Source organism: Schistocerca cancellata, chromosome 1 (assembly GCF_023864275.1).
Source record: "Schistocerca cancellata isolate TAMUIC-IGC-003103 chromosome 1, iqSchCanc2.1, whole genome shotgun sequence".
In the NCBI taxonomy this organism is placed as follows: Eukaryota; Metazoa; Arthropoda; class Insecta; order Orthoptera; family Acrididae; genus Schistocerca; species Schistocerca cancellata.
Window position 1 is genome coordinate 505061678 of NC_064626.1, and position 22459 is coordinate 505084136.

General features: G+C 39.6%; 1 protein-coding gene across 1 annotated transcript in view; it reads left to right on the top strand.

The window, feature by feature from the left end:
* Window positions 1-8579, top strand: part of LOC126178199 (uncharacterized) — a 281149-nt gene extending 272570 nt beyond the window's left edge. Inside the window, exons 5-8 of the mRNA XM_049924513.1 lie at window positions 861-949; window positions 2501-2753; window positions 3705-3957; window positions 5713-8579. Of these exons, the coding sequence (XP_049780470.1) occupies window positions 861-949; window positions 2501-2753; window positions 3705-3957; window positions 5713-7457 (2340 nt within the window). The 3' untranslated portion in view covers window positions 7458-8579. The remainder of the gene's footprint in view (window positions 1-860; window positions 950-2500; window positions 2754-3704; window positions 3958-5712) is intronic.
* Window positions 8580-22459: the final 13880 nt, after the last annotated feature.

Below are 22459 nucleotides of genomic sequence, written 5' to 3' on the forward strand. Positions count from 1 at the left end.
AAGTACTCAAAACAAAGTAGTGGTTCACTGTAACAATGGGCATCTAGTCTTAAATAATCTTTCTTTCGTTTTTTATTTTTTTAAGAGTTTACTACAATTTGGATAAATACACATTGCATCACAAAGTTTTATGAATACTGGAAAATCCAGGTTGAAATAAGATTGCTGTTCACCATAGGGGAGTCGTAGACAGGCACAACAAAAGTCTGCTAGGCATGTAAGTTTTTGGCCTAAAGCCCTTCTTCTGAATTAGACAAAAACCACACACACACACACACACACACACACACACACACAGAGAGAGAGAGAGAGAGAGAGAGAGAGAGAGAGAGAGAGAGAGAGAGAGAGAGAGAGAGAGAGGGGGGGGGGGGGGGACAGTGGTCATGTGTGCATGTGTTGCATTTGCTGGAAAATATTTGTTGTCTAATTCAGAAGAAGACCTTGTGGGCAAAAGCTCACTTGTGTAGCAGTCTTTCTGTTGTGCCTGTCTGTGACTCAACATCTCCACTATATGGTGAGTAGCAATCTACGCTTTTCATAATATTGTTAATGTTATGAATTGTAAAGTTAATGTTAGCAGTATGAGAGGAATGATAATGGGTTTTAGGTTTTTATTTCAGGCAGGCATGTACCCTTATGTTACTGACAGAAGATAAAATAATTACAGCACTCAAACTTAACATAGAATTATCATTCTTCCTAATGCACATGTCAGCAAAGATCTATTTAACAGTAGACATTGAACAGTTACTGGGCAGTACAGTGTAGTTAATGAGAAATGTGATCTTTCTATTTTTATTTTATTGCGGTGATGGTGCATGAGACACACATCATTCATAATTTATTCTGCTTTGTTTTAGAATGTTCTTATAAAGAACAATGAGGAGTCAGGTGAAATGATAGCAGTTGTTGGTGACTTCGGACTTGCTGCTAAAATTCCAGATCCAATGTAAGTACTGCAGTAGTATTTTTAAACATTGTAGATCACAGCACAACTGGTTTTAGTTCTGTGAGATTGTTAAGAAAAAGTCAAAAGATTTGTCTAAAAATGAAGCTTAAAATAAATTAGGTAGATATTTAATGTGCTTTTCAGTGGTGGTCCAATCATGGACAGCAAATTAGGTGCCAATAGAGAATGCACATTCTCTTCCAAGATAATTGATAAATTTCTCAGACTGAAAAATTGTTGGAACTTTTTTACAACTTCAGGCATAGATGATAGAAATACATCGGAGCCATAGAACAGTAACTGCACAGTCTGCAGTTCTCTAAAATTCTAATTTAAGCATTGAGATTTAAATTCTCAATTGGCATCTCATTTGCTGTATTTAACTTCGAGCATAATTCAAAGGCATGTCAAATGTTTCTGTAATCTGGTTTATTTCTTACTTTTAGACAAACCATTTTGCCAAATATTTGATCTTTTATTATTTATTTCGTTTTTATTTATTTATTATTTTTTGTTTTTGAGTTGTGTGTAGGAAGTGTGGTATTTCTGGCACCTCATTTATCTTTGCAGGATCTTCTCTTCTCGAAATGTCCTGAATTGAGTGCCTAATTCAAAAGGAAACCATTTTAACAGTTAAATATCACACCATTGCAACTTTTTATGCACTATATTGTTAGGCCTTAAAGGAAGTAGTTTTTGACTCTTCCTTCATTTACATACCTAGTAGTAGCTTCACATGAAATATTTCAATTTTATCTGAAGTCATAATGTTTTTTCTTAATTACTGTGATTCATCCAAGCAATTAAATATATTTTTGCTACATTACACCTCATGCTGGTCAGTTTGATACCCCATTTGTCCGTTTCCAACTCTTCGTTTGGCTGTGAAAATTTGGACAAACACACACAGTGTAATTTATAGGGAGTTGTGTTTTTGCTTCACTCAAACATTTGACCAAAAAGTGATGTGTTACACTGTGAAGTGTAGATGTTAGTGGTGTTGAAGTATTGAAACTGTAGTAAACATTTGCAAGAAGTTGGAAGACTCAAAAAATGTAAAAGATTAGGAAGAAAAAGAGGTCACTAATTGTTGAGATATATGGATAACCTTGTTCTTGATCATATTAAGAAACATTATATTCTCTGCGTGGCATTCAAAAGTTAATCTCTAGAAAGAATCCTGTGTTATCACTGTTTTAAACTTGGAAGGAAATTCCACAAGGTGTTGTGAGTTAATATTTCTTTCCTTCTGCTTTTCCCATCATTTCGTGAACACATTTTGTATAAGGTGTAAAGCAAATGTCATTCCTACCTCTGAGGTGACTTTTTGTATCTTCATACTGTTGACACCTCTGTAGTATGACACTTCATATCTCTTCTTGTAACACACACATTCAAATCATGTGAACAGGTTTACTTGATAGCATTTTATGGTCATTTATAGAAGTTCACTGTGATATTTATTAAATTGTATTAATTTCATTGATGTATGCTGTAGTGTTAGAATACAAGCAGTATGCATTACATGGGAACCTAATTTTTCTTTTTCAGGTGTCCATATAGATTACCAACTGTTGGTTCACCTTATTGGATGTCACCTGAATGCCTAAAAGGCCAATGGTACAATGAAAAGTCTGATGTATTTTCATATGGTATAATCCTTTGTGAACTAATAGCCCGTGTTGAAGCAGATCCAGACATTCTTCCACGAACGGAAAATTTTGGTCTAGATTACTTAGCTTTCAGTGAAATGTGTGGTCCATGCCCTCCAGAATTTCTAAAATTAGCATTCTCATGTTGCACAGTAAGTATTTAGTTTCATTCTACATTTTGTTGTAAACAAATGATAAAGCTTTGAATCTTCTCACTTCATTGTTGTAATTGGATGAGATGGTGTCATGTAAAGATAAGTGTTAACTGATGAAGAACTAAAAATGGAAGTTCATGTATCAAAATTTTGAAGGGGGGGATTATAGTTAGACAGGCTGTGACTAAATGAAAGTAAGATAATGCACAGTTGAGTACATCTGACCTTTACGCGGTAGAAAGTATGGTATCTATTCAGTCTGTCAAGAATAATAACCTGTCTTCCTTTCTGTACTGGAACCAAAGGAGAGTTCACTTGCTACATTTCCTATCATTCTTAACTGTACTACTCATTCCACCTCTCAGTCAGGTATCTCATATTCCAGCTATACTACCTCCTTCTACCATCACTAGACAGCAGTTGTCACAGTGCTTAACAAAGTACTATCTTCAACCTCTTACTCTCTCTGACTCCTCCTCATTCATTGTTTCTCCACTTGTCCTCACAATATGTGGGTCCCCTTCAAACTGTAGTCAGAGAGACCTCTCCTTTTCCAACTTTCACAAACCTATCTTCCTGTGGTACCTGAGGCAGGAAACAACAGTACCAAATGCTAGATTGGAATGTTTTTCTATTTTTAAATGAGTGCATCTGTAGTATGGCAATTTTTGACTAACTTAATGGGCTACTGATGTTTGACACTGACATTTGTGTTTATTTGTGATGTAATTGTTCTGAATTTATAATGGTAACTCACTTATACCATTTATATAATTTAATATGTCTAGCAGAAAACCTTTCTCTGTATACCAGTGGTTCTTAAAGAGGTGTAGGTTTTCTTATTATCTCCTCAGGTAATTTTAACTGGAGTAAATTGTGTATCTGGTTAACATTTCAAATTGTATGCTGCACCTAATAATTTACATTATCATTATTATTATTTTGCAGTTTGAGCCAAAAAGCCGTCCATCTTTCGCAGAAATTGTTATCCGTCTTAATCGAATCATTGCTGATTATGAACTCCAGCAGAAGCAGCAACAAGAACAGCAGGAGATACAAATCTTGGGCTGTGCTTCACTGCCAGTAGATCGTGTCTGTGCTGCAGCACCTGCGGTAGCAGGTGCTCGAAGTGAAGAGGTTATTTCATGTGCAGGAACTGGAGCTGCTCCAGAAGAACGTGATGCTGCACAGCTCAAGAAAGGTGACCAACATTACATAATTTATGATAGTTATGGAGGCAACAAATGATGTATTGCCTCCATACCACACTCATCATTGCTTACCCCAAGCCAATTTTGTTCAGATTCATGTATGACTGTATCACCACCACCAGCAGCAGCAGAAACAAAAACTGCATCAGTATCATATATGGATAAAGGCTGCCTGCATTGCAATCTTCAGCTACAGTTATCCTTGTTATCCCTTTGTGTTTTCTAATGTAATTGATCCATATTCCATTTATCTTTTCTTACCTCTTGGATTGCCCCACCTATTAGTCCCAGTCACTTCTACAGTAATTTCCAGCTTGTATCTTTCCATTGATCACTGAGAACCCCTAGTTTTTATTTTTTTAAATTAACTCCATGACTCGCTGCCGTAAGGAAAACAGCTAATACACATGGGTTGTAAACAACCTGTTCACAGCTTATTGAAAATTTAGTTTTCAAATTTTGTTTAGTTTACCAAAAACAGTGCTGGACATTTCTACTTGTCTGTTAATTGTTATTGTCAGTAAGTCATTGTTGTCAACAGGGTCTGTGATTTTGTTGTTAGTTTCTAGAGTTCCTTTATCGAAATGTAGGTTAAACATTATTTTGTCATATTGTAATTGCTTTCAAATTTATTTTCATACTAGATCCATTATTTTCTTCCACTCATTGTTGAAGTTTAGCTGCAGTGAAGGCAAACAATATAATGCCATCAGCAAAACAAAGCTGGTTAAGATACATTGCATCATACTGTTGGGATAATAACAGTTAAATACAGCTACCCTCAGTTTCAAGCAGAAAAAAATTGATCTCAGAAATGAACTTTGTTTATTCATTCAGAAATGTGCCTTGGAAATACATTCAGTATGAAAGAAAATTTCTCACATACAGAAGTACACAGTTAGGTTAATATAGGTTTCTTACCCATGATCAGGTTGTAAACTGTTGTTTATTGAATTTAACATGTCTGTTGTAGCTTCACTGCACCTATTTGTTCTTGTGGCATTTGTGGTAAATACTCTCTTGCAATGCAGAAGAAAAATAGTTACCTAGCATCAGTTTCTTCTTTCAGGGTTATTGTTTGTGTCCTTCAGTTTTCTCTGTCTACTACCAGCCAGTTGTTAGGGCCAAACTTTCACAGGGAGCTGAGTTAGTACCATAAGTGGTTGAGGTTACACCAATGTATCTTGTGCTGCTATACTTTTTTCCCATCATGTTGTTTGGTGGCTTATGGTAGTGGATGGATTTCTAAGTAAATGCCAAAACATGATATTTGTGATGTGTGAAAAAGGTTGCAAGGAAAAAAAGTGTATATTATTGGGTTTCCATCTACCCCAGCAAGGAAATAGAGACAAATAGGAGTTCATTTAATCTTTGGAATTCTTACTTACAATGAGAAGAAAAGTACATGTTGTGATGGTATGCAAGGAGGGGGGGGGGGATTTGAATGGGGAGCACTTCAGATATTGACTTCTCATTATTGTAAAGAGAAAATTTGATTCTTTGTCCCTGAACTAAAAATGTGGTAATTGTTAGTTTTAGCTCGTATAAGTAGCTTTCATTGTTAATGACTAAAAATTATGAAGCATGCATTGTTACTATGTTCATTCAGTATACTGTATCATTTTAAAATAATTTAATATCCTAAACCTGAAATAACATTTGACATTCAGTTGATATTTGTCAAATTTTTATGTCTAAGGTGTTGAGAGATGCAATTTCGTTTAACAATTGTTTTGCCTTTACAGTGTGCCATCGTCGATCTTGGTCTGAAGATGTTGGCAACTTGGTGTTCCCAATGCATACTGCACCAAGTGAAAAGGCCCGCTGCCATTTTGTGGTGACGCCAAAGCATGTGGGAGAGAGCATGGTGCGGCAGGACCCGCACTACAAACCATCCCGAGCTAATCCCTTTGCTGCTCTGTCCCAGTTCAGAGGAGTGAAGAAAATTCTGGGAGGCCTTAATAAAGGCAGCAGCTCTAGCTCATTCATGGCGGGACCAGGAGGAGATTTGTTTTCATCGTGCTTCGAGCTGCCATCACCATTCTATGGCCCAACACCTCCAAGTACACCAACAGCAGAAACTGATTCCATCCACGAGGCATCTATTTCAGGAATAAAAGGCGACTCAGTTGTCCAATCCTCACCAGATGACAGTGATTCAGCAACTGGTGTGCTGAAAGTTCAGAAGATAAACCAACCGCTTTCTCTGCCATCTTCACCTACAATGATGCGCAGAAGAATTTTCTTAAATATGAAAAACTTATCAACACCTCGGCTTGCATCAAGCACTTTTTCTTCAGATGAAGAAAGTAACATACCAAAGAAAAATCAAGTGACATCAAACAGCCAAAAAACTTGTGCTGAAATAAATACGAAGTGTGTTATTGTTGAAGATAGTGACATGGATTCTTCTAATTTAATGTTATCACATCCATTGTTTATAGCTAGTGAGAGTCCAAAGTCTGAATCACTTTCAGAGACTTGTACATTACAAGATTCTCAGCATACACCGCTCTTTATTAATCACAGGGTATGTTCATCAAGCTTAAATCTTGCTGATGCCGGTGTCCTTTTGACAGAGGACCCTGGTGGAGGACTTGGCCTTCCAACCACATTAAGACGGAGAGGGTCCTGTGAATCAGGCTTCTTTAGCAGTGTTAGCGAAGATTTTACTATTACGGCCGGGGACTTGTTACTGCCCTCTGAATTTGGAAGTATTCACACAGTGCCCCGTAGCCATCATAACACTTCATCAGCGACACTCTCGTCTTCCTCAGCAGCGTCATCTTTGTTTCTGTTGGATGATTCTGCAAACTCAACTACTACTGTGAGTTCTTTGAGATCAGGTAGTGGTGAACTTTGTGACTTTGATGAACTCAGTACTCCTGGTGGCATTGTGGCTCGTAGTACACCTCATCATCATTCTCTTATTTATTCAGCGAAGCGGTCATCATCCATCTATACTGACAGCTCAGAAGATATATCTAGTTTAGGTGGGAGTGATATTTCCTACTGGGAGGACAGGAATTGCAGTGCACGACCTCGTCACATAAGCAGAATAGTGGAATACTTTGAAAGAAAACAAAGTGGTGCAGCAACAAACTCTGTGTCCAGATTGTCAAGTACTGCAGAGAGAGGCACTTCAGTGTGGGAATTACCTGATGGATCTTTCTCTGTGAAACACCAAAGAGAACTGCTTTTCCATCAAGGTACTTGTGGGAGCAGGAATTCACCAGTAGACTTTGCACGTCGTATGGAAAGCTCAAATTTGAATGATGCTATACGTTCCTCAAAAATTGCTCTTCTCCGAAAATCTTTGGAGAAGGCTGCTATTGCTCAACAACAGGCTTCTCATCATCAAGGGAGGTCTGTACCTGGTGCACATAATGATCGAACTTTGTGCACAAAACGAACTGTTAATGCAACACAGAGATTGATGATTTGTGAAGGAGCAGTTCGTTCAAAACTGCCTCTGTTTGATAAAAAGTAAAGTGTGGTAATAAGTCATAAAAGTGTCCTGCCATTTATAACGTGTTGTTGATGGTGTAAGTATATTTGTAAAAGGGATAAATACAAGTACATATCCATCACAGTTCAACAGCTGTGAATGTATCATAAACTGTATTACATTTTAATTGTTTTATTCAATAGCAGTTGCTTTATTTGATTTTTATCAGGGGATGAGCTTCTAAAAAAGGAAATAATTCAGTCATTTTCCTTTTTTCATAATACTGTTTATATAAAATATATTTCTGAAATTTCAACCGAAATTTTAGTTTTCTCTTGAATTGGTGACTGTTTTCTATTCATATAAAAATTATTTCACAATTATTCCAATAAGTTATGTCTACCTCGGAGTACAATTGTTGGTAACATACATACGTTACAATGTTATTAGCTTGGTAAATAATGTACGCTTCTCATATATTTTGAATTTCGTTAATGTACATGTATTGTGTTTATTGTTTGTGTGGCATGCATTTTTATTTCTTAGCAAAAAAAAAGGAAATGTTGTGTATCAGGTACACTGTTATAAAAATTGTGCTGAATACACATCAGGAGACAGGAAACTACACCTATTTTTCAACCAATGTCCTGGTGAAACAGTTTGTTTTACAAAATTTGTGTTGTTAACAAGCACAATTCATATTTTTCTCTAATGGACCCACATTTTCAGCAGAAACAATGAGGAATTTTTTGTATGGAAACAGAGTTTAACCAGTAAAGATCACCCAGTGCAAAAGTAAAACTAATGTTTTTTCAGTATTAATGAATTTTTTAATGTATGTGTTTTGAGTTTTTCTGATTTATGTACCCATTTCAGTTAATAAATTAGCTGAAATGTGTTAAAATTATTATTTTGTGTACTCTTTTGTGTTATTATTTATTTCTTGGGCTATCAAGAATAAATGCTAGTTTTTGTTAAATTTTAACATTTCTGTAACCTGTTCGTAGGCATTTTCTTATTATTGAAATGGAATGTGAAGATCATCAGTATTACTACCAGTTGAGTTCTGGTCTACATTTCTGTATTAGGGTCATTGTTATCTAGTGATATGCTGACAGATTAGATATATAATGTATTTTTAATAAAAGAATTGCCAAAATTCAACTTTGACAGGAGCTCATTTTTGTCGTTAATGATATTTCGTACACCATAAGTTTGTATACTAGTTTTAAAAATGGAAAAAAGTCTGAAATACTAAATGTTGAAATGACCATGTGTTAGTGGCTGTTGAAAAGTGTCTCAAGAAGCGCAACTGTTGTGACACACTGTCATTTGAGGCTTTGACATTGCTCTTCAGTCTGCAAAAAATGTGAGCAGCGATCAGTGGCCTTTATTTTGTTACCTCAGAATAATTTAGTTCCAAATTTTTGCAAATATTTCACCATGTATGATGTGATATTTGGAATCTTAGATATTCCATTAATAGGTAACCGTCTAAAGTTTGACAGTTATCATTTCTAATAAACATATTTCAAAAACTGTATCAATTAATGTATCTCATGAATTTTGCCAAAAATCCTAAAAGTGTGAGAAGTGCCTATATGATAAAGAGAAGTTTTCTAAGGGTTTGTGTCATAATGGTAGTGTATTGTAATTTTTACCACTGATAACGACTCAAAATAATCAACTTAATGGAGACACCAGAATGGTTGAGAATAAAAAAATATCAAACTCAATAGAAATGAATCGGTAGCTGAGCATTGCCACTTGAGGTTTGGCTCAGATATTACCATAGTTCAGGAACTGAATACATTATTTATTTATTTAATAAATAATTTCTGGTATATAGGAATTAGGTGCAGCTCTGTAGAAAAAAAAAATTCTGCCTGTAGCTTAATGATGCAAAGGACCTAAAGATCTTCTTTTGGAAAGTACAGATATTTATTGAAAAGATAGTAAAAAATATAAAGCAACTGTAGTCAACAGATTGTTGGATATGATGAAGCAATGATCATAAAGGACTGTAAAATGCACTTTTCAGAATCCAGAATAACTGTGAGTTCCTTTTTATGTGCAAGGTGTCATAAAAGAACTGGATGTAGACTTACCAATATTGGGAAGAGGGTAGATTACTATTCACCATAAAGATGACACTTTGAGTTTTAGACAGGCACAACAAAAAGATTGCTACACATTTAGCTTTTCAACAAAGGCCTTCTTCAGAAAATAAAACATACGAACATGCACGTAAGCAAGCACACTGTGTGTGTGTGTGTGTGTGTGTGTGTGTGTGTGTGTGTGTGACAGAAAGAGGAAAGATAGAATAATAGCAGTTGCATTTCAAGTATAAATTTCACTGGAAGTATAAATCTAATGTGTATTAGTATTGACCAATAAGTCTACTCCCTAAATCTCTTTCCATCAATAAAAAAATTTGGTTTACACTGTCTGCACTGTGTGTCCAGAAAACAGTAGTTATTCAGAGAAACTCTTACTGTAAATCACAATACACAGGCTCTTTACTTTTATTACAGAAGCTATTTTTCAGTTCTCATATATGGAACATTTGGTGAATCACTGAAGGCAAATACATACTCAGTCATGATTACGTTGTTTCAGATGACTTACATTATCCCAGCACTGCAGCCTGACAAGGCATCATAACAGGTTGGTTGTGGATGTACAACATTTTTATAGTTACTCCTGCGAAGGCACTGTTGCTGTTGTTGGAAAGCTTTGAGTGAACTGTTAGAATCAGTCTGGCTTCTTTCAAGGTATAAATTTAATTGACTTTGCTTACTGCAAAGGAGTGTAATAATACAGATATAGAAAATGCTGATTTATACTGTCCAGTCCCTAATGTGACTACCTATCAAGAGCCTGAATAACACTTTCTGCTGTGTGGACTGCTGCAAGAGATGCAGGAAGAGTGTCAGTGACATCCAGGAAAAACAAACTACTGCATGTAGGGGTGGACAGCTCCACGAGGGTAGATGGACACTTGTGTTGATACATTGTGCCTTCCAAAATGATTAGATAACCCATGAAAACATTCTCCCAACCTTAACACATGCAGACATTTCACACTGTACATGCCAATGGCCATCTGTTCAGTGGAAGTTAAAATGTGATGCATATGAAAAGGCCACCTGTTGGTGCTCAGTGGATGTCCAGTTGTGGTATTGGCATGCAAGTTCCAGCCTTCATCACAGATGAAGACCCTTTTGTTCATATGGGCAGTCAGTAGCTCAACAGCTGCAAATCTATTTGCCTGTACATGTCTCTGCAGCTGTTGTTCCCCCTGTCATCTATGGTCCATGGGGCACCGCAGTTACGTTGGTGCGTTTTGCCATTTTGCCATACACGGTACTCTAATTATGGTGGCAAGAGAACAGTTTACAGATTTATCCATTACAGAAACGCTTCCACTCGTGGTCTGAAAGCCAAGGATTATGCCGTTTGGGTGTCAGATAAATTGCTCCATTTCTGCATTACATTGATGACTGCAGTGTTGTCCGCATCCTCCAGACACATTTTGCATGTCCTCCGCTGCTAGTGCCGCCACCTGCTGTCTAAGAGTGTTCATTGCATGTTGACGTCAAATGTAGGCAGTGGTCACATTAATATGACTGGACCGTGTGTAATTGCTGTTCAGTGGGAAAACGTATTTTTTTTTTTTTTTTTTTTTTTTTTTTTTTTTTTTTTTTAAAAGGAATTAATCATCATGTAATTGATGCATTTGGAGACTGACAAGCATATGTTATCTGCTATACTATTGGCCTATTAAACTTGCTTCAGACTTTACCTAGTATCATTAAATGCTGTATTCCAATTTTTGGCATTCATGGTTGATAGTAGCATTCTTGTTTATAAAGGGATATGACTGTAGCTCCCGAAAAAAACTATTTTGGAACATTTTCAAAAGTCCATTTTTAACTTATCAAGCCCCTGCAGTTAACTAATTGTGTCATGAATGTGATGTGGGGAGCATGTACAATCACTTCCCAAACAAACAGACAGTGGGTGTAAGGAAGGCTAGTGCACTTACAGCACAAGTCTTGCAACTTCTAGTTAGACACTATATTTTTATATGTTTTTTGTCGAACAAGCTGTAGTTTCTATCACTGTGATAAGTACATTTGTTATGTCTGATTGTAGTAATCTTTGTAATTTAAATTTTGCACTGTTTTAGTCAAATAAATGCTGTGTAAATCGGGATTCGGAATGTGAATATCAAATACACAGAATGGTTCTGAGACAGACAAGAAACATCTTTTTGATGCTAATAAGAGATTAATCAGTCTGACAATGAGAGGAACTCCACATTGAATATTGAGCTTGTATAAATTAGAAATGGTAACTTAATCCAAAAGGAAAACAGTTCAAGTTGCAAATATGAAAAGTAAAGAAAAAGAAAATACAAGGGTTTTTCAATAGAAAGCCAGATTTTATTAAACAGAATCTATTACAAGAATGAAATAGAACACTCACTTATATTTCAACATAATGCCCCCCCCCCCCTCCGATGTTCTACACACTTGTGCCAGAGCTGGACAAGCTTCTCAATTCTAGGTGCAAAGAATTCTTGGGGGGGCATACGCATAACCAGTAATGTACTGTTGCTGAACACTGAGCCATTAAGAGCGTCTTTCAGTGGGTTAAAAAATGTGAAGATCTGAAGCTGCAGGCTCTGGGGAACATGGGGGTTAGGGCAAGAAGATGAACTTCAGGTCTCCCAGAACATGCCCATGCACTTTTCTTTAGTTTTTGAAGTGAAGTGGTTTGGAACCCACCTCATAACGGTTTCTTGAACGTTAGTACATCATGAACAATATGGTGTGCTGATCAGACAATGTTCATTGTTGCTACACTGTCACTCCCCCCCCCCCCCCTTCCCCCCCCCCCCCAATATCAGCCCATTGACTCTTGCGATGTTGTTATCGTGATAGCATAGATGAGCATCCTGGGTGTAGCGAATCTTCTACATCTACATAGATACTCCGCAAGCCACCGTACAGTGCGTGGAGGAGGGCACCATGTACCACTACTGGTCATTCTCTCCCCTCTTCTACTTGCAAATGGAGCAAGCGAAAAATTACTGTCTATATGCCCCTGTATGAGCTGTAATTTCTTGTATCATCTTTGCAGTCCTATGTGCAATGTATGTTGATGGCAGTAGAATTTTTCGGCAGTTAGCTTCAAATGCCAGTTCTTTAAATTTTCTGAGTAGTGTTTCTCGAAAAGAATGCCGCCTTTCCTAAAGTATTCCCATTGAGCTCCTGAAGCATCTCTGTAACACTTACAAGTTTTTCGAACCTACTGGTAACAAATCTAGCAGCCTGCCTTTGAATTGCTTTGATGTCTTCCTTTGATCCGACCTGGTACAGATCCCAACCACACAAGCAGTACTCATGAATGGGTCACACCAGTGTCCTATATGCAGTATCCTTTACATGTAAACCACATTTCCCTATAATTCTCCCAATAAATGGAAGTTGACCATTTGCCTTCCCTACCCCAGTTCTCACGTGTCCATTCCATTTTCTATTGCTTTGCAACGTTATGCCCAGATATTTAAATAACTTAACTGTGTCAGGCAGGACACTATTAATATTGTATCCGAACATTTCAAGTATGTTCTTCGTACCCATCTGCTTTTAGAGCTAGCTGCTAGCCATCACACCAAATAGAAATTTTGTCTAAGTTGTCTTGTATCTTCCTACAGTCCTTGACAACTTAACGAACACCACAGCATCATCAGTAAACAACTGCAGATTGCTGCCCACCCTGTCCTACAAATCATTTGTATGTAGAACAACAGCCGTCTCATCACACATCCCTGGGGCACTTCTGACAATATTCTGTTCTCTTATGAACACTCACCATCAAGGACAACATACTGGATTCTATTATTTAAGGAGTCTTCAAGCCAGACACATATTGGTGAACTTACTCCATATGCTCATACCTTTGTTAACAGCCTGCAATGGGGTACTGTGTCAAATGTTTCCCGGAAATCTAAAAATATGGAATCAGCCCTTCATCCATAGTTCGAAGTATATCATGTGAGAAAAGGGCAAGCTGAGTTTCGCATGAGAGATGCTTTCTAAAACTGTGCTGATTCATGGACATAAGCTTCTCAGTCTCAAGAAAGTTTGTTATATTCGAACTGAGAATATGTTCAAGGATTCTTCAACAGACTGAACTTAGGGATATTGGTCTTTAATTTTGTGGGTCTGTTCTTTTACCCAACTTATACATAGGAGTAACCTACACTTTTCTTGGAACTTTGAGCTAGACATATGATTCACTATAAATGGAAGCTAGGTAAGGGGCCAGTGCCATAGAGTACTCTTTGTAAAACTGAGTTGGAATTCCATCTGGACCTGGTGCTTTATTTGCTCTCCAATCGTTCAGATGTTCCTCTATGTCAGGAATGATTATCAGTAGGGAGCCTGTCCGATGGTCAAATGACAGTATGTTTTTCTGATTCTCTTTTGTGAACTATTTCTTGAATGTGAAACTTCACTTTTGTTTTGCTATCTTCAACTGCCACTCCAGACTGGCCAACGAGGGACTGAATGGAAGCCTTACACGCACTTAGCGACTTTACATATGTCCAGACTTTTCTTGGGTGTGTACCAGATCTTCTGCTAAGATATGACAGTGGTCTATGCTTCACGCATAGCTCTTTTCATAGGCGCACAAAATTCTACTAACCTTTGCATGTCGTTATTTGTGTGTTTTCTTTTCAACTGTGAGTGCAATAGCCTATGCTTCTGAATTTCATTATTAAACCATGGTGGATCTTTTCCATCCCTTGTTCACTTGTTGTTGTTATTGTTGTTGTTGTTGTTGTTGTTGTTGTTGTGGTCTTCAGTCCTGAGACTGGTTTGATGCAGCTCTCCATGCTACCCTATCCTGTGCAAGTTTCTTCATCTCCCAGTACCTACTGCAACCTACATCCTTCTGAATCTGCTTAGTGTATTCATCTCTTGGTCTCCCTCTATGATTTTTACGCTCCACGCTGTCCTCCAATGCTAAATTTGTGATCCCTTGATGCCTCAGAACATGTCCTACCAACCGGTCTCTTCTTCTCGTCAAGTTGTGCCACAGGCTCCTCTTCTCCCCAATTCTATTCAATACCTTCTCATTAGTTATGTGATCTAACCATCTAATCTTCAGCATTCTTCTGTAGCACCACATTTTGAAAGCTTATATTCTCTTCCTGTCCAAACTATTTATCGTCCATGTTTCACTTCCATACATGGCTACACTCCATACAAATACTTTCAGAAACGACTTCCTGACACTTAAATCTATACTCGATGTTAACAATTTTCTCTTCTTCAGAAACGCTTTCCTTGCTATTGCCAGTCTACATTTTATATCCTCTCTACTTCGACCATCATCAGTTATTTTGCTCCCCAAATAGCAAAACTCCTTTACTACTTTAAGTGTCTCATTCCCTAATCTAATTCCCTCAGCATCACCCAACTTAATTCAACTGCATTCCATTATCCTCGTTTTGCTTTTGTTGATGTTCATCTTATATCCTCCTTTCAAGACACTTTCCATTCCGTTCAACTGCTCTTCCAAGGCCTTTGCTGTCTCTGACAGAATTACAATGTCATTGGCGAACCTCAAAGTTTTTATTTCTTCTCCATGGATTTTAATACCTACTCCGAATTTTTCTTTTGTTTCCTTTACTGCTTGCTCAATATACAGATTGAATAGCACTGGGGAGAGGCTACAACCCTGTCTCACTCCCTTCCTGACCACTGCTTCCCTTTCATGCCACTCAACTCTTATAACTGCCATCTGGTTTCTGTACAAATTGTAAATAGCCTTTCGCTCCCTGTATTTTACCCCTGCCACATTTAGAATTTGAAAGAGAGTGTTCCAGTCAACATTGTCAAAAGCTTTCTCTAAGTCTACAAATGCTAGAAACATAGGTTTGCCTTTCCTTAATCTTTCTTCTAAGATAAGACGTAAGGTCAGTATTGCCTCACGTGCTCCAATATTTCTACGGAATCCAAACTGATCTTCCCCGATGTTGGCTTCTACCAGTTTTTCCATTCGTTTGTAAAGAATTTGTGTTAGTATTTTGCAGCTGTGACTTATTAAACTGATAGTTCCATAATTTTCACATCTGCCTGCTTTCTTTGGGATTGGAATTATTATATTCTTCTTGAAGTCTGAGGGTACTTCGCTTGTCTCATACATCTTTCTCACCAGATGGTAGAGTTTTGTCAGGACTGGCTCTCCCAAGGCCGTCAGTAGTTCTAATGGAGTGTTGTCTACTCCTGGGGCCTTGTTTTGGCTCAGGTCTTTCAGTGCTCTGTCAAACTCTTCGCGCAGTATCGTATCTCACATTTCATCTTCACCTACATTCTCTTCCATTTCTATAATATTGTCCTCAAGTACATCGTCCTTGTATAGACCCTCTATATACTCCTTCCATCTTTCTGCTTTCCCTTCTTTGGTTAGAACTGGGTTTCCATCTGAGCTCTTGATATTCATACAAGTGGTTCTCTTTTCTCCAAAGGTCTCTTTAATTTTCCTGTAGGCAGTATCTATCCTATCCCTAGTGAGATAAGCCTCTACATCCTTACATTTGTCCTCTAGCCATCCCTGCTTAGCCATTTTGCACTTCCTCTTGTTCACTTACTAGGCACATAACTCTATAGACCATGATTTACAGTGTGCTTAAACTTTGCCCACAATTCCTCTACGTCCCTCGTACTGGAACTGAGTGATGTCAGTTCACTGTTTAAGTGAGATGCTGACAACTGCTTATCTGCTCTATAGTACAAACAGTCTCCTAGCCTTCTTGACTGATTTATAAACATTTGTACTCATAGTTGCCATGGTGACGACATAATAACTAATAACCGCTTCTATACTGACACTGTCGATAAGATCCAGCATATTTGTAGCTACTAGGTCTAAGATATTTCCATTGCCTGTGGGCTGCTGATCTAGTTGCTCAATGCAATTTTCAGAAAACTTGTTCCAAAGTATTTTGCACAACTATCTGTCTGTACACTCCACAATGAATCCATAGAGTGCAGTCTACAGTTGGTAGATTAAAGTTGCCTCCAACTAGTATTGCAAGGTCTGGCTATTTACATGCTGCAGACCATAGACTGTCTTTGAATGACTATTGAACTGTCACAGCAGAATCGTTTGACCAGTAGAAACATCCAGCAGTTAACTTGGTTTCACTCTACACCTGTTATGCATGACCAGATAACTTCACTGTCACACTCAGCTGTGGTATCAAAAGAGAGAATTTTTTTGTTAACTCCAATGATACTACTACTCCTGTGGCCTCTAATCTGTCTTTCTGGTATATATTTCACAACTTGCTAAATATCTCAGAGCTTTTCACTTCAGGTTTCAGCTGGCTCTCGGTCCCAAGAATGATTTGAGTGTGAGAACTTTCCTGGAGGGCAGTAAATTAGCAAACTTTCTCACGAATCATTTGACAGTTTATTGATAAAATTTTAACAGTCGAAGTGTCTGAACATGGTCTCACTTCCCTTGCTGCATATCGATTGGTGAGTGTTCGTCAAAGGACCTCAAACTACTGTCTAGCCTAAAAAATCCTCATATGCAATCTCCAAGTACTCTGCTACCTGAGTAGCTGTTTCCTTTCTGTAGTGCACCTCTGACCTATCAAGGGGAATCCTACAAATCCCCACACAATAATCCTGATCTAGAAATCAGCAGCCAAGATCATCACAGAGTCATTGAAGCTTCTAGGAATAATGGTGCAAATTGTGAACTCTGTTTGCACCCCACAGTCTTTACCACTTCTGCCAGCCACCTAAATCAACTGAGGATGGTCTCAGAACGCTTGTGACAGGCGTTGTCGGTGTTGACATGAGCCACTACTTGCAGACAACTGCACCCTGCATGCTCGATAGCCGCAGGCAAGGCTGTCTCCACATATCAGATGAGGCCATGTGCACATTGGCTTTCTTCCCAGCCCTGAACGCTATCTGTCTAAGAGGCACCATAACACACCCAATGTTGGAGCTTCCGATAACCAGTAAACCTCTCCCTCTGTGTGCCCACTCAGACTATGCGGGAGGAGCGGCCACTTGTGTGCTCACAGGATGAACTGGCAAGGCGTCTCCACATTGGTCCTCCATCTCGAGTGATGCAAATGCATTCGCACCCAACTCTCACCCTGCTGTGAGGGCGGATCCGTTGCGTTGGGTACACAGGGAGATGCCTCATTAGCAGAGCCCACGGGCAACACAGGCGACACCTGAGGTGTCCTATGTGATGCTCAGATTCTCTGCCACTGCCACACCCGGAGGCAGGAGCCTGAAGGTGATGACTGTAGCCAAAAGCGAATTCAGCTGTTTGTGAACTGAGGCCAGCTCCTCTTGCATCCACACACAGTGCACACACACATTAACCATCCTAGCAAGACTAATGGAATCCTAGATACGTAACTTGCTACACTCCCAATGTGTCACTAATGGACACCGATGCATTAATGAGCTATGTAGCTGGCTGTTCAGGGTAAATAACTATTGTGCTACATATTGAGTAAATTTACCCTTAAAAAATGCGAGATTGAACCTCTTGAACAGAAAAACATGCATGAAATTTAATAAATATACTTCATGAAAACATAGAAAAAGATAAACGTTTTAACTTGGTGTTCTGTAGATGTATGTCAGTTGAGAGTTGCTACACACCGTTTGAACTTATCTGCCCACTCAGATACCTGTGTTTGACTCAAACAATTTTCACCACATTGCACTACCATATGACAGTGAATTTTGATTGTTTTCAACCATTCAGCTAACAGAAATCTAATAAGACTCTGCTGTTTCACATTGGTGCAAACCTGCAAGGGTGCTGCCATTTTGTTTCACTGGCTCCTAGAATCCCGTTCACGAAGCAGGCAAGCCAGCACCATCTCATTAACAGTTCTAGGGCACCACCAAAAAATAACTAAGAAGCATAACCTTTGCTGAAATTTGGATTTTTTGTACAATTTTTCTGGTTATTTATTGAATGGACCTTGTATATTGGTAGAGAGGAAGGAAATATATCTCCAAATCCCATGCCATGAGTGACAAATGTTGCCCTAATAACAGTAACTTCTGTACTAATTTTGTCTTTCCTGACTGAGTATTTGAACTGAATTTTCATCCCTCCCATTAACTATATTATTGTCATATACAATTTTATATTTACCGTCCATTATTAATCCCCAGTAGTTTTATTTCTAGCAATACAGATATTTTGTGGAACCACCAAGAAAATATTTGTCTGTCCATCCACTCTTTCCTCTGAGCTCAATTTTGCACTGGTAATGTATTTCTTTCACTACAGTGGGGTTTCCCAGTCACCATGAGCCGTAGTTTATGGCCCTTTTGCCATTAATGCTATGCATTGTTTCAATTGTTTGTCTGAACTACCTTCCTTCTTGTTCTTGGCAGCTAAAGGTTTTGAATGAAGACTCTTGTAGAGGAGGGCCATTTCATCAACATCGTAGAAGGCATCGTCTATGTTCTTGCGTATCTTCTTTACAAACTCTTCTGTGTATGTTTTGATAGCTGAGTGACTTTCCCTGGTGACTGTCAGCTGCAGCATGCCATGTCATTTTTTCCAGTTATTTAACTGTCACTTGCTCTAGACAAGCTACTGTTGCCAAGTTGTTTGTTAAATGAGCTGTTTTTTTCTTTATTTTTGGGCCACTGACTGCAATTTCTTTACTGTGTTACCATCTTTAACCAGCTACATACAGTTCTTCATTCTTACACTTTCACATAAGCTCCATTTGAGTTGCACACTGTCAAATAACATTTTCTGTCTTTTTGATATTATAAATAATGTAAGGAAAAGATAGATTGCTACTCACATTAAAGATGACAAATTGAGTTGCAGACAGGCAGAACAAAAATACAATTACATTTGATGTAAGAGGATGCCATTTGAGTACCCATGGTTCTTCCATGGATTTGTTTGTATACTTTCAATTCAGAGGAGAAGTAGTGTTTTAGGATAAAGTTCGTAAGGTGTATGAGGAATGAGGTAGTGGGTTTGGAGTCCACATGGCACCCTCCTGTGTCAACCTGTTTAAAAGCCATCTAGAGGAGACCGACCTTCCCAGCCTCCCAAAACACTAAACCCCTACTCTGGTCCAGGTTCATTGATATCTAAATGATCTGGACCCAGGCCAAGACACCCTACCCTCATTCTTTCACAAAATCAACACCTTCTCTCCCAGCTGCTTCACCTTCCAAGACTTTGACCTCCCACTCTTTGGTGGCTCCATCCACATCTCTGTCAACATTAAACCCATCACCCTGCATTATGACAGTTACCATCTCTTTCACACCAAAAAATCTCTCTCTCACAGCCTGGCCACCAGCATATGGAGTATCTGCAGTGACAAGGATCCCTTGCCCAGTATGCTGAGGTTCTCATCAAGGCCTTCCCAGACAGGCACTACCCCCAGACCTAGTCTGATAACGTATCTCCCATGCCATTTCCCTACACACGCCCAGTCCTACCAACTGCAAAGGAGTGCTCCCTTCATCACCCATTACCACGCCAAATCTGAAGCACATTCTTTGCCAGGGTTTTGAATACCTATCATCCTGCCCTGAAATGAGGGACATCCAATTCAGCATTCTTCCTGCCCCTTAAAGTGGTGTTCCATTTCCCACCCAACCTTCACAACATTCTAATTTATCAATATGCCACCCAGTCGCCACCTCTTGCCATACGGACTATATCCTTGCGGAAGGCACAGTTGCAAGACCTGCCCAATCCACCCACTCAACACTTCCAGTCCTGTTACAGGCTTATCCTATCCCATCGGAGGTTCAAATATTATAGTTAAGTGGAATTTACACTCCTGGAAATGGAAAAAAGAACACATTGACACCGGTGTGTCAGACCCACCATACTTGCTCCGGACACTGCGAGAGGGCTGTACAAGCAATGATCACACGCACGGCACAGCGGACACACCAGGAACCGCGGTGTTGGCCGTTGAATGGCGCTAGCTGCGCAGCATTTGTGCACCGCCGCCGTCAGTGTCAGCCAGTTTGCCGTGGCATACGGAGCTCCATCGCAGTCTTTAACAACTGGTAGCATGCCGCGACAGCGTGGACGTGAACCGTATGTGCAGTTGACGGACTTTGAGCGAGGGCGTATAGTGGGCATGCGGGAGGCCGGGTGGACGTACCGCCGAATTGCTCAACACGTGGGGCGTGAGGTCTCCACAGTACATCGATGTTGTCGCCAGTGGTCGGCGGAAGGTGCACGTGCCCGTCGACCTGGGACCGGACCGCAGCGACGCACGGATGCACGCCAAGACCGTAGGATCCTACGCAGTGCCGTAGGGGACCGCACCGCCACTTCCCAGCAAATTAGGGACACTGTTGCTCCTGGGGTATCGGCGAGGACCATTCGCAACCGTCTCCATGAAGCTGGGCTATGGTCCCGCACACTGTTAGGCCGTCTTCCGCTCACGCCCCAACATCGTGCAGCCCGCCTCCAGTGGTGTCGCGACAGGCGTGAATGGAGGGACGAATGGAGACATGTCATCTTCAGCGATGAGAGTCGCTTCTGCCTTGGTGCCAATGATGGTCGTATGCGTGTTTGGCGCCGTGCAGGTGAGCGCCACAATCAGGACTGCATACGACCGAGGCACACAGGGCCAACACCCGGCATCATGGTGTGGGGAGCGATCTCCTACACTGGCCGTACACCACTGGTGATCGTCGAGGGGACACTGAATAGTGCACGGTACATCCAAACCGTCATCGAACCCATCGTTCTACCATTCCTAGACCGGCAAGGGAACTTGCTGTTCCAACAGGACAATGCACGTCCACATGTATCCCGTGCCACCCAACGTGCTCTAGAAGGTGTAAGTCAACTACCCTGGCCAGCAAGATCTCCAGATCTGTCCCCCATTGAGCATGTTTGGGACTGGATGAAGCGTCGTCTCCCGCGGTCTGCACGTCCAGCACGAACGCTGGTCCAACTGATGCGCCAGGTGGAAATGGCATGGCAAGCCGTTCCACAGGACTACATCCAGCATCTCTACGATCGTCTCCATGGGAGAATAGCAGCCTGCATTGCTGCGAAAGGTGGATATACACTGTACTAGTGCCGACATTGTGCATGCTCTGTTGCCTGTGTCTATGTGCCTGTGGTTCTGTCAGTGTGATCATGTGATGTATCTGACCCCAGGAATGTGTCAATAAAGTTTCCCCTTCGTGGGACAATGAATTCACGGTGTTCTTATTTCAATTTCCAGGAGTGTACATTCTTGTGTCCAAGTGTTTTGATAAATTGTAGGAAGAGTGCCTCCTGAGATATTCATTTACTTTTTTTTTTCTTTTTAATAACTGGGGATTTTCAATTTCTTAACTCAGTCCAGCTTTTCATTCCTGCGTCAAATAGTATATGTATTGGTATGTAAGTGTTAGAATTCCTAGGTCCTTGCAGGATGTTTGTTAACAATTTTGACTCGGTATTCTTATTGCCATACCATATGCAGAAGTGAGAACTGTCAAAGTATGCAAGCACTCTTGTATGCATGCCAACACAGAGACAGATTTATGAGTACGAAGCAGACAGAACTGAGCTTTTTGGTTAACTTATTCACATGTTGATATCACCTCAGTTTGTTATTCATCCAGATTCCCAACATCTGCATACATAGGTTCTCATCCATTGCATACCCTTCTGATTTCTGCGTTTCGTGCCTTAAATCATTTTTATTTATTTGAAATTGTACGACATGAGTTTTTGTAAGTTTGATGTGAACCTGTTTCACAGTTTTCCTGGCTGCACCTGGTGTGGATGTTTTTGGGCCCTTCAACACTGTACTTGGGTCATCAGCACACATCATCATTTTTGAAGCAGCATACCATATTTAATGTTTCCCTCATTCTAAATTTAATCTGTTGTGGCATTTGCTAATGTGACCCTCTGTTTTCTGCTAGTAAGTTATGACCTTCCCCTTGCAAAGGATACCATATCATTTTAGTTTA